This window comes from Lagenorhynchus albirostris, chromosome 5 (genome assembly GCF_949774975.1).
Source record: "Lagenorhynchus albirostris chromosome 5, mLagAlb1.1, whole genome shotgun sequence".
In the NCBI taxonomy this organism is placed as follows: Eukaryota; Metazoa; Chordata; class Mammalia; order Artiodactyla; family Delphinidae; genus Lagenorhynchus; species Lagenorhynchus albirostris.
Genome location: NC_083099.1, coordinates 137465605 through 137479476, shown reverse-complemented (window position 1 = coordinate 137479476; position 13872 = coordinate 137465605). Strand labels below are relative to the sequence as shown.

The 13872-nt window shown below is 38.7% G+C and overlaps 1 protein-coding gene across 1 annotated transcript in view; it reads right to left on the bottom strand.

The window, feature by feature from the left end:
• Window positions 1-13872, bottom strand: part of TTC3 (tetratricopeptide repeat domain 3) — a 139027-nt gene that overhangs the window by 62834 nt on the left and 62321 nt on the right. Inside the window, exons 18-25 of the mRNA XM_060150918.1 lie at window positions 12018-12152; window positions 11295-11375; window positions 8523-8635; window positions 5975-6095; window positions 3818-3940; window positions 2952-3053; window positions 993-1085; window positions 269-333 (exon numbers count right to left, since the gene is read on the bottom strand). Coding sequence (XP_060006901.1) covers window positions 269-333; window positions 993-1085; window positions 2952-3053; window positions 3818-3940; window positions 5975-6095; window positions 8523-8635; window positions 11295-11375; window positions 12018-12152 — 833 coding nt within the window. The remainder of the gene's footprint in view (window positions 1-268; window positions 334-992; window positions 1086-2951; window positions 3054-3817; window positions 3941-5974; window positions 6096-8522; window positions 8636-11294; window positions 11376-12017; window positions 12153-13872) is intronic.

The window sequence follows — 13872 nt, the reverse complement described above, 5'->3', positions numbered from 1 at the left end:
ATTGAACATGTCATTTCATAGCTCAATTTCATAATTTTACTTATCAATTCAACTATTAAATAATGCTTTTTATTCAAGTTTTTAGCATTTAACCATTCTAGGCTAGTTCCCTTGAAAGTTATAAATACCCATAAAATTCACTTAAGAACCACTTATCTGGATATGTGTGCAGAGCCAATTTTAAAAACAGCATAATTTAGAAATCTGCAATTTAACAGAATTATATTCTAATAGACATTATTAAGCTACTGATTATTAAAAATCTTACCTAGAACATTTCTGTTTCAGAATAGGTCTTGGAGGAACCTTTTCTTTAATGACTTTGTGTTCAAACTTTAAATAAAACAGACACATCCAAAATTTGTCTCATGCTCCCATGACATAAAGCACAAAACCACAAGTAACAAGCATTTCAGAAGCACACACAATGTTCAATTCGATAGGGAACAGTGATGATGTTCTGACCCAAACAAAAGCCCAGAAAACTTTAGCAAAACAATTTACTGAAAAGAGGAACAAGAGAGTAGACACAATTTAGGAAGCTTAAAAAAAAAATTAAGAGTAAGCAGAAGATCAAATAAACTACAGATGTCATTACCACAACCCACTCCTGCCAACTCCCATACAGTGAGGCTAGAGGTAATCCCTCCAGACACTCTCCTCCCTCCCTAAGATCCCCCACCTCGCCAACACCCAAACGTTTACTGGGAATTAACAAAATAAGGTTATTAAAAAGAGTAAAAACAGTAAAACTAAAATGTAAAAGACCTCCTCCTCCTTTTAGGAGATAAAAGAATATGAGAATCCTTCAATGCACAGAAGCATTCTCACATCCTATTACTTCCTATAATTTCTTATATTAAGTAACCGCTTCTTTCCTGGAAAACACAAGATCCAAACAGTACAACTTCCATAAATTTAAATCATATTTTAAAAGGTATCAGCATTTTGTTTATTAATTTAAGGAGACTTCCCCTTTATTAAATACTTACTTCACATTTAACTTGACCACCACTGCTGAAGATGATAATCTTTGAAATGATTCCTTCACAGTCAGGAGTAAGACAAATTCCTTGCAGAAAATCCTATTTGATTAGAAAAAAAAAAGTGCTCCATCTCAGCATAAATCTATACACGTATTCCCTTTTAACCATCAGGAACAGTCAAAACGTGATCTAAAACCTCCTTCAGGGACGTGCCGTAAAGTCCCTGCTCGTTGCCATCTGACTTCCAGAGCCCCCAGCTGTAGGGGTGACCACGGGACTTGCTTTGTTTGCGTAAGGTGAGCTGACATGATGTACGCTACGTCCATGCAAAAGCTTTAAGAAACACTGAATGGACTGGCCATTGCTCTTTTCCCTCGGCCATAAGAACGTGTTCCAGTCACTCCTCAGCCTCAATTCAGAAACAAAGAACACAGCCACACAGACTGGAGCTGCCACAGCCCAACCCTGGACAACGAATGCAAAACTTCAGGACAAGTGACGCAAGCAAGGAACGAGCCTTTCTTACTGTAAGTCATAAGATATTTGAGTTACTTCAACACATCCTAGTGAAAGCGAATTTACAGAGGGTATTTCAACCCATGGGAATGGTAAGACCACTGAGGGCGAGGGCACAGCCAGAGAAGCTCAATTAAGGACAAAGACATAGCAGAAGTGACTCAATGGCGGCAGCTATTTGGTCACATCATTACACCTCTAGTTAACGACATGAAAATGTGTAAAATGTGAGAATTTATTTCTACTAAACTTCAATAATTCCATTGCTAACGTTCACCTAGCACAACCACCTTAGTTTTTTTCGTCAGTAAGGATAGGGGTTTACCTGAGGCTTAGCAGCGTAGAAAAAGGTTTTCTTTCTTTAAGTCCATAGCTTATATGGATCAGAAACAAATTCTATCAATGCAAACAAGATTATTAAACTGTGACTGCTCTCAAAGTATATCTGGCTAATGGAATTAACATCATTATCTTGTTAATTAAGAGAAAACCCCAATTAGATGTGGCAGTACAAAATTTAAGTTGATTCCTCAGTACAAATTATCTCATCAAATTTTTTTAGAAATTATAAAATTTGAAGCCCCAATTCTACATCATAACATTAAAATCAGACATTTAAACTTTTTTTTTTTTTTTAAATTTTTTGCGGTACGCGGGCCTCTCACTGTTGTGGCCTCTCCCGTTGCGGAGCACAGGCTCCGGACGCGCAGGCTCAGCGGCCATGGCTCACGGGCCCAGCCGCTCCGCGGCATGTGGGATCTTCCCAGACCGGGGCACGAACCCGTGTCCCCTGCATCGGCAGGCGGACTCTCAACCACTGCGCCACCAGGGAAGCCCTAAACTTTTATTTTTGATCATAATATTTCCAATGTAAAAGGGGTTCAACAATTTATTAAAAGCCTCTATGGTTACTGCCCTTTACACTTGCATAAAATAAAAACAAAAACTGGGCTTCCCTGGTGGCGCAGTGGTTACGAATCCGCCTGCCAATGCAGGGAACATGGGTTTGAGCCCTGGTCTGGGAAGATCCCATATGCTGCAGAGCAACTAAGCCCGTGCGCCACAACTACTGAGCCTGCGCTCTAGAGCCCAAGAGCCACAACTACTGAAGCCCGCACGCCTAGAGCCTGTGCTCCGCAACGAGAGAAGCCACTGCAGTGAGAAGCCCATGCACCACAACGAAGAGTAGCCTCCACTCGCCGCAACTAGAGAAAAGCCCACGTGCAGCAACGAAGACCCGATGCAGCCAAAAATAAAATAAATACATTATAAAACAAAAACTGATTTTCTAACTTTATCATTAAATTTTTAATTTAATATTTTCTAATTATGTCTCATGCACAGGGAGGAATTCATATCCTCTTAAGACTTTTCCTGAAGATTCTTAGGGGAAAAAAATCAACATACAATAAGCATACTGAAAAATCCAGATAATCTTGTTAGCCTTACCTTGTCAATTTTATCATTAAATGTTGTTGTTTTTAACTTCTTCCAACAGTTCATGTGGAATTCTATTTTACAGTACTGGCAACAGCTGATTCGTATAAAACCCTACGGTTTAAAACAATTTTTAACTCACTTTTGAAAGATGTCTACACACACATTCTCTCTCTCTCTCACTCACTCACAACACATATTAAGATGGAGAGCTGTCTGCACTTACCTGGCAGACATAGCTAGATGCCACATTTCCTCCTGGGGGAGTGTAAGACTTCCGTACCCCAGACTGCCTAGTGCTGGAAACACTGAGCTTAACTGACATATTCATTTCCACAATTTACAGCTGCGTTATCCTTTACAATACCAAATATTTTATAAACTTTATCTCATCTGATCTACTAACCAGGGACAGCGAGCAGCTTCTATCTTCTTGAATAAGCTAAAGCCCAGGGTCTTACTCACTCAATTCATTGCCAGACTTGGTCTCAGACTTAGGTCTCTAAGAGTTAATTCAATGATCAGAATGGCCTTCAGATTCTTGGACTCAAAATTTTACAAGAAATTGGAATTGCAACAAATCAGGGGTACTAACCTCCCTTTGTTCCCTGGGCTCCTAAAAATAGGCTAGAAAGGGGAAATGGAATCAGCTAACCTGCCTTCTCAGGTCACCGTCCCTGCCCTCGGTGTTTATTTCAGTGGCTCTGGGCCCCCATGTGAGACGATGTAGACTTAAGTCCAGGGGACGGGGAGGACAAGAGGACATAAAACTGCTGACAAGTCACAGCACTCAAGTGTCTCCAATTACAGAATTTGTTCTGAATCCGTTTTAAGGCACAATTCAGCAAGTTAATGACCTAGTGCACACTCATTAGTACCTTAAAGTCTGGATCAGTTATGTATATCTGGATTTTGGAATATCCACGGCACTTCTGATAGCAACAAATGGCATCCGGCACTGGAGGGAACCTGCATTCTTCAATAAATTTCTCTAACAGCATCTAAAACAAAAATAATCAAAAATGATACGACTACAACACTAATTCAACAATAAAATGTTTGTGATTGCAATAACCTCTTGCCATCAAAATATTTTCAGCACAGAAAGGACCAAATGCCTTTTAGCCAAGAACTACATACAACTTTTAAAGCTTTTCCTTCTAGAGAGAGGCTGATACAGAAACATGCCAAGAGACAAAGATGGGAAAAAAAGGGCTAATCAACAAATTTTCAAAATTTCAGACTCTGAATCAAAATCTTATCCTGTGTTATAATCATCAGGCCTCATTTTACACTACATACCTTTTAGAAATCTCCTTCAAGCATTCACAGGGAGTCAAATGAGGCAGAACAACCCTTAGGGCTCTACTGTTCTCCTTCCCGATGTCATTTCACCTAGGACCCCACCACTGTCATCCATCTACCTCCCTGAACCCCTGCCCCCTGTGCCTGTTCATCACCTGGAGAATTACACTACTGCCACCGAAGCCCCCGAGACTCATGCCACACTTCCGGTGCTGGCTGTCCGTTATCAGTAGTTCCTGTGCCTCCACTCCAATCCAGTATAAAGAGAGAAAATCCAACAATCCCTACGTTTAGTTTTATTTTTTATACCAGCTTTGTTGAGATATAATTCATATACCATACAATTTACACATTTAAAGTGTATAGTTCAGTGGGTTTTTTTAGTATATTCGGAGTTGTATAACTATCACGATAACCTAAAATTAGAACATTTCACCATGCAACAAGAAACCCCATACCCATTAGCAATCCCTCCCCAACCTTCCTCAACCCCCTAGCCCACTAATCTACTATCTGTCTTCACATATAGATTTTCCTATTCTGGAGATTTCAGATAAACAGAATCATACAGTATGTGGCCTTTCGTGCCTGGTTTCTGTCACTGATATTCAATTATATGGATATACCACATTTTATTTAACCATTCATCAGTTGACAGACACTTTGAGCTGTTTCCACTTTTTGACTATTGTGAATAATACTGCTATGAACATTCATGTACAAGTTTTTGCGAGAACATGTTTTCCTGTCTCTGTACATACCTAGGAGTGAAACTGCTAGGTCATACGGTAACTCTATCTTTAACCTATGAGGAACTGCCAGACTGTTTTCCAAAGCAGCTTCATCATTTTACACTTTACAGCAATGTATGGATGTTCTGATTTCTCCAGATCCTTGCTGACACTTGTTATTGTCTGCCTTCTTGATTACAGCCACCCTAGTGAGTATGAAGTAGTATCTCATTTTAATGTGCATTTCTCTGATGGCTCACTGTTGAACACATTTTACATGCTTATTGTCTATTTATACAACTTGCTAGCAGAAACACCTATCCAGATCTTTTGGCTACTTCTAATTAGAGCGTCTTTTTATTACTGAGTTGTATGAGTTGATTCCTGTGCTTTTAAAAGCTTCAGCCAAAAGCAAGTTCTGAGTAAATACCAGGGTTCATCACAAGTAAAGGCCTATCCTAGTCAATTCACACACTTTAGTCTTTCTAGAACTGGCAAAGAATCCTACGCTTCTGGATATGAGACTAAATTTATATTTTCAGAGTCTTCAAGTACCATTAATAACCATGATGAAAAAACAACGCTATACCTTTCTCTAAGTACAACCAGTACGCCATGCTGCTTAACAGTGCACATTCTGGTCAGGATGCCTGGATTCAAGTCCCAGCTCCACCATTTCCCAGCTGTTTAACCTTGAGCTCAACACTTAACCTCTCTAAATGTAATCTTCCTCATCTGTAAAATGCGAATAATCATAGTGCTCATCACATAGGGTTGCTGTACGGGTTAAAGGTAATGATAAATGGAAGGTGTATGACTGGCACACAGGAAACATTCAATAAACGTTGGTGATTCTCACCAGTCTTTCAAGGGGAAACGCACATGGAGGAGCGGAGGACAGAGTACTCCTACCTCTCTTCTGCTACCTGAGTCAGAGCGCAGAAGCACAGATGAGCGTTTATGGTTAGTAAGATGCTCTCTAGAGAAATAAACGGTTACCTTTATTTTCCCTGGCTGAGTCTCTTCAATAACCACATTACTTGTGGGCCAAGTTAACACTCCAGGAAGACGACAGATCAAGGTTCTTGCTTTCTCGAAATGATTAAGAGCTTCTAGAAATCTAAAGTCATAATTATGAAGAAGGTATTAAAGATGTGACATGAATTTTCATTCCCCACAACAAGGCACAGAGATTTCAAGCTTACTAGGTAAGAGTACATTTGACAAATCACTACACAGAAATATTCAATGTAACCCATATGTTCTTTAAAAAACCAAGACATTATCACTGTTTGCTACAAAGATAATATAAATTAAACACTAATCTACCTGGACACTGGCTTTATTATGGTAGGTGCACACTAGTCCTTTTAAAGTTGTAATTTTTTTTTAAGTTTTCAACAAGTAAAACAGAAAACTGAATAAATTATGGCTGTTCCATTTTTATTTCATTTACTAATCTAATTAAAGTAGATTCTTGTAGAGCAACAGCAAAGCTCCACTTCAACTAATTAATCATAAATAGGGAATTTTTTTTCACTTGACTCATTTAGAACATCTATAGTAAAACCGATTTGCTGAAAAATTTTTAAAGAAATCGTATATTCTGGACATCTTCAACTATAAAGCAGTGAATTATTTTAACAGAACAAATGTGTATGTAAACTATTTTAACTATAAATATGAAATCTTTCATTTCCAATTTATGGTTTAAATATTAATCTCAATAGAGTCCCACAGTCCGTTCAACAAAAGAATACTAGAATACTGGATCATAAGGTTATCCCAGTCTTTATTCTTCTCTTCAGACTAGAAAATAGAGGGTTCTCTGCTTTCTCCAATCTTGAAATGATTTCCCAATTGAAGAAGTCATTTTTGCCTTTGGGTACAGAAAACTTCACCTGCAGAAAAGCTAGACCAGCATCCACCATAAGACAGTTATAAACAGCAGGACTTTCAACCAGACACTGCACATCGCAACAGCAAAAAACCAGCTTACTGGACACTGAACCACAAACCATATTATTGTGAAATTAAAAGTTAAATGGGTTTCCACAACATTGTAAATCAACTATACTTGAATAAAATAAATTTTAAAAAAATTTAAATGCCCTTCAAAATGGCAAACACGTCTTCATTTACTACAACCTCCTACACATTTATGTTACATTCCCAGATCTTGTGATATCCGCATGTGGTCACTGCATTAAACAGGTATGTCCCAAACAACTTATGCTAAGCTGGAATTAATTTCATTTATTACCATAGAAGTGACTGCTAAATCCTCACTACCCCTGATCCTTAAAAGAGTTGACCTGGTCAGACAGTAGCTTCAGGAAGTAAAAGAACTTTCTCTAATCTTTAAAGATCTTTAAAGAAGGTTCTAGGCACCCCCTGAGATTGGGTTCCCAAGAATACCAATGGTCTGATAAAACTTCCTCTAAACAGTCAGATGAAAATTTAAGGATAATTAAAAGTTATGAATGATATTCAATCAGTCAACAATTATTTCTTTATAAAAGTAATCTAACATACCTACCACTATATTGGCTGTAATTCAACTATAGGTTCAGAGGAGAGATTGTTGTTTCTAACTCATAATGTCCTTGAACATACATAAATTTCGTATTAGCGACTTCCCTAGTGGCGCAGTAGTTAAGAACCCGCCTGCCAATGCAGGGGACACAGGTTTGAGCCCTGGTCCCGGAGGATCCCACATGCCGCGGAGCAACTAAGCCCATGCACCACAACTACTGAGCCTGCGCTCTGAAAAGCCCACACAGCACAACGAAGAGTAGCACCTGCTCCCCACAACTAGAGAAAGCCCACACGCAGCAATGAAGACCCAACACAGCCAATAAATAATAATTTTTAAAAAAATCCTCATACAAGTTTTTTGGGGGAAATGGGTATTTAACCAAAATATTATATAATCACACTTGTAAAGCATTAATTTATACCAATTCAGTCGCCACTTATAAATGACATATACTAAAAGATAAAACATAAAATCCTTTGTGTCAAATTACTCTATTATTTTTTTAATTTATTTTTTATTTATTTATTTTTGGGTCAACGTTGCTGCACATGGGCTTTCTCTAGTTGTGGCGAGCGGGGGCTACTCTTCGTTGCAGCGCACGGGCTTCTCATTGCGGTGGCTTCTCTAGTTGCAGAGCATGGGCTCTAGGTGCACAGGCTTCAGTAGTTGTTGCACACGGGCTTAGTTGCTCCACGGCATGTGGGATCTTCCTGGACCAGGGATCCCCTGCATTGGCAGGCCGATTCTTAACCACTGTGCCACCAGGGAAGTCCAAGTTACTCTATTATTGATTTTCCTATTACATTCAAAATTAGAAAGCACTGGGAACTGAAGTGATTGACCTTACTTTAATAATTAATATCCAAATGCCAGTCCTTAAAGTAAACACAATTATCATAGTGTGCCACAGAGAAGATACCAAAATCACTCCAGAAAAAGGATCATCATCACATTAGATTTGAAATGAGTAACCAGCCTAGAGCATAAAGTAGTGTGGCTTCTACTAACCTGTTTTTTTTCAAATACACTTTTCCAATTCCACAGTAAGCCAAGCAATCAAGTCCCTCATTGGGGTAGTGTTCAATCATCCTCTTAAACTGGTTTTCAGCCTCAGATAATTCCTTCAATAGCAATGAGAACAGTGATCACTTACACAAAAAGAGAAATACTGGAACCGATTTTACCTGAAAGTTGATTCCTTTTGTGTAATATTAAAAACAACCGTATATCCTAAAATTTCTATGGCAAAATTACACATTCTGTACTTCATTTTCTTAATAATTACATAATTTTGACCATATGGATACTCAAGAGACACAACCAAAATGATCCAGCTCCAGAAAGAAAAGTTGGCACTGAAATCAGACAACCAACCAGATGAGCATTTACTAACACACAGAGGTCACAGCGTGTGCTGGCTAACCCTAAAAGATGTGCATTCAGGGTAAAAGAGACTGATTTGGATGCAAACATGCCATAACATACATCCTAGTAAGTGCTGCCCCCTTGGGATCATAGGAATTCCAATGATGTTGCCACAATGTTTTGTGACATAAGACAAATGCTCTGCCTTAAAAACAGCTCTTTAGTAAACTTTACAGAGCTTAGAGTACATTCTTTTGAATATTCTCAACAGTGGAAGCCTCTGGGCTTTGAATGAATATTGTTTTGGAAAAAATCCAAAAGACACTTAGCTCAAAGCAATACTGGCCACTCCACTGTGGGTGAAAAAGGAAATGTCACTACAAAATGGAGTTAAGAAGAAGCTTTGAGGCCAGCTCCGAAGGAGGCATGCCAAAAATGTTTCAGCAAGGACTGTTCTGGAGTGAATATAACTTCCTTCTGGGTACACTCTGAATGATGAAATTCTCTTAAATGTCCAAGTTCTATCGTACCTATTTAGTTTTTTTTAATCAAAAGTAAATCAAAGTAAATAAAAAATGTAATAAACTATTTCGTCAGTTCCGGTAAGGCAAAACATGTTAAGAAGCTTATTGTTACTCTGCCAAGAATAGAAGAATGGAGATCATACAGTCCTGTCTCCAACAATCTACTAGAAAATAGAGTTAGAGATTCCCTAATGAAAGACATTTATCTGTCACATCAAGAACAAGAAAGGGGGGCTTCCCCGGTGGCACAGTGGTTGAGAGTCCGCCTGCCGATGCAGGGGACACGGGTTTGTGCCACGGTCTGGGAAGATCCCACATGTCGCGGAGCGGCTGGGCCCATGAGCCATGGCCGCTGAGCCTGCACATCCGGAGCCTGTGCTCCGCAGCGGGAGAGGCCACAACAGTGAGAGGCCTGCGTACCGCAAAAAAAAAAAAATTTAAAAAAAAAGAACAAGAAAGGGGCTTCCCTGGTGGTCAGTGGTTAAGAATCCGCCTGTCAACACAGGGGACACGGGTTTGAACCCTGGTCCGGGAAGATCCCACATGCCACAGAGCAACTAAGCCCGTACACCACAACTACTGAGCCTGTGCTCTAGAGACAGCGAGCCACAACTACTGAGCCCACGTGCCACAACTACTGAAGCCCGTGTGCCTAGAGCCCGTGCTCCGCAACAAGAGAAGCCATGACAATGAGAATCCCGCGCACCGCAACGAAGAGTAGCCCCTGCTCACCACAACTAGAGAAAGCCCGGGCACGGCAACGAAGACCCAATACAGCCAAAAATAAAAACAAATAAATTTTAAAAAATGACCAACAGCATGTCACAAGGAAAATGAACCTCACGCTCTGTGGACCACTCAGACAGTGGAACATAAAACAACCTGATCCTTATTAGGGAGCAATTAGGGTTAAGCCTCATCTAGCCTAGGAAGCTTGGGGCCCAAGTTGGTAGAAAGGATATATTATTCCTGAGGTAATTCTAGAGCCATTTCAACCTTTATCAAAAACTCGAAGCCATGGAAAGCAAAGTATAATGCTGAGCAGTGCAGGTAAGTAAGCTTTCCAGGAGAGCACTGAAAGACCATGAGTAATGGAAACCATGTGTGCTGACACCCATACACTGATTGCATGTGGTTATGGGAAGCCTGAACTCTAGAAGATAAAACACCCAGGTACTTACTATCCAGAACTAAGAGCTATTAACATTAGCATTCTTTTTATGATTTAAAAAATAAAAAGGCATGACACAAAGTTGAACTCTCCTTTTTTAACCTTCCAAGTCCCATTCCTTTCTTCTATCACTAAATGCAACCATTATATTAAATTTGATGTAGGGCTAGTCCATGTTTTTTTTTACTTTTTCAAGATTCACAGATAGCCATAAACAATATATACTATTGTCCTGTAAGTTTTCCACTTTGCACGTAAGTGGTATCACGATGTTACTACATTCTCCAACTTGCCTTTTTACCTCAACATGTTTCCGAAATTTATCATGATATACCAGGTCCTTTACTTTTTATACAAATAAAAGGTAGATTCCCACTGGTGGTCTGGCATAACTTTTTTCTAACGGAAACACAAACTAAATTTTCTTTTCAAAAAGAATCACAAACTAAATTAAATTTAGTTATTTCAGAAAAAATTATCAAGAAAGTACACAGGCAGTGCTCATTAAACTACTGTGATAATCATTTAATGATATACATAAGTCAAATCATTATGCTGTACACCTTAAACTTATACTGTCCATTGTATCTCAATAAAACTGGAAAAGCAAAAAAAAAAGTACCCAGAAGGAAATACGCCGAAGTGAAAAAACTATTTTAACATACCTTCTAAAATTAATGACATATTTTAATTGTTTATTATCTCTGTTACAAATATTACCTCAGGTTGTCCTATTCCAAGGAGTGAAATGGCAAGTCCATAGACTACTAAGACGTAGTTAATCATGGCCAGGTTCAGTTGCTGTCAATAAAAATGCTCCAGTTAAACATCTGAACATAATTCTGCCCAATTTGCATCATGCTAACTTGTTAACCGCAACAGTAAGAGTATAAAAATATCTTACTAATCACTGTGGGACAAAGACCAAACAAAATTAGAAAATACATTTTGCAAAGATATGCAGTTATCTTGCTATCAAATATCTAAAACACAGAATCACTGTCTCAGAGTTCCTTGAAGGCATGGTTCATAACAGAATAACTGATATCATATTCTTTTGCATATTAATGGGATGAGTAACAGACTAAGGTATTTGCTCTCTTACAACCTTGCATATTTACCCAGCTAATACTTTCTTTGTGGATGAAAAGATGTGACTAAAGTGAGTCCAAATTCTTGACTTAGTGCTCTAATAAAATAAAAAGCCAAGAGTTCTAATGAACACCAGCTATAGCGAAGGAGAGAGTCTAAACCTGGCTTCTATACCGACTGCAACCATAAAGGCTGAATCAGAGCATTATCTGCTTCTCACGACCTGGAGTAAATTCAGCTGATCTCAGCAAGACGATACATTAGTACAATGAAGTCAAAGTGTTGGTTCCCTTCTACATTCATCTGAAACGCATTAGCATTGGTAAACAAGTTACCAGGAGGCAATCTCACCTTTATTTTTTGAGGATCTAAACCATTGAGCAACTCTGTGAAGGCCTGGGCAGCACTGCGGCAGCGCTGCTCCAACAAAGCCGTGTAACCATCCTGGATTAAGCTTCTCAGCATTTTCATTATATTAGCAAAATCCTGCAAAAAAGAAATTCTTTTTCAGTAAACCAGAGCTACACATGCTTAGTCTAAAACTTAAGATGCCAACGGTCATCACTGGGCAGTTATACTTTATAACTGATCATAAAATATGTAAATACCCAAAGCTACCCTGTATGGATTATACTCCTTTCTCAGCACAGCACCATTAAAGTGGAAATTAAAAGGTACTGCTTCCCCATCTTGATCCCAACACTTCTAGTGCTGCCCATGACAAAGAAGGGGGGTTCACTTTACACTACATGGTGCTAAGCTGTACTCGCTTTTCCAGGCTAACCAGACAGTATTTGGACGTTTTAGCAGCTCAAATGGAGAACATCAGCCATCATTTAAATAAGTAAATTGTTTGGCTGAGACTTGAACAATTAGACAAATAAGAACAAGCAATCAATTTCCTGGTCACTACCAGAGTTTTAACAACTGCCCTCATGCCCTGGAACAAACCTAAATTCTCAGCAAGAAATGGTCATTTCAATCTGTAGCTCTACTCCTGCCTAACGTGTACTTGAATATAACTAGATAATATTATCGGGAGAGATATTACTAGGTTAAATGCAAAGAGAAGAGAATAAGGAAAACAGCTGCTATAATGTACCCTGAAATAAAGTGAGAAAAAAACTTTACAATTTGAATATACATGAGCACATACATTATAATTTGCACTCAGATTTTAGTTACGTGGCAATAGCTATAGGCCACAAAAGTTCCATAAAGACTGGAGAGGCAAGCCTGGAGGCTAAGCTAGATCTCCCCACACCTTGCCATACATGTGTACACCGTTCAAGGGAGCAGAAAATGCAAATATTTGCGTGACATTCCTCACTGTTCCTCATGATAAGGATCCAAAAGGAGACCCCACTGCACAAAACACAGAGGGAAAAGCAGTCTGGTCACACATAAACAAAAGCTGCCTAGTGCTTTTCGTCCAATGAATCAAAGTTTAGGAGAACTTTCCCCCCAGAAAACACATGGAAAAGAGCAGCTCTCAAGTAAACGTGGTATTTGCTATACAGTATTTAAAAAGTTCAACGATCGCCATATTAATGTTAAGATAAGAATTTTAACAGTTATAGAAGACGATGTGCTATCCCCACACACACTAGTTTATTATTTATTATTCAGCCTTGGATGTACTGATTCCATTCTAATCTCTTTCATTCCAGAAAACAAATCCATTTGCCTCATGTTTCCATTGGAAATTATTTCTCTCAAAACAGTACAAATAAATGGTCTGTACTGAAAGCTGCATGAGAGCGGGCTGAATGGCAATGCCAGTCTTCAGCGTATGCAGGGGCCTAAAGTAAAGTGTGTTAAATGAACAAATCAAGGCTCAAAAATAACCATCATTTTTATTTAAATACTCTTTTGTCTTTACAGGCTGTCGTTACAATGTAAGCCCATCACAGTTTTTAGAATCAGTAAAATCAATATAAAATGACAATTTTAAAATCACCAACTGTTAGAAATACTAAAAATGCTTTTATGCAACTAATTAGAAAGCTGTTGAAACCGATTAGGAAACTGATTAAAAATGCTTAACATGCTTCATTCCAAGAGTCCTTAATAAGCTATCTGTCATACATACCTAACATAGTTAACAGAAGTTTAAAATGACCCAGATATTAAAATGAGTGTTGTGTTTCGTGTTAACATACATTTGGGGGGGGGTAAAATTTAAATCCAACATTTTATTTTAGAA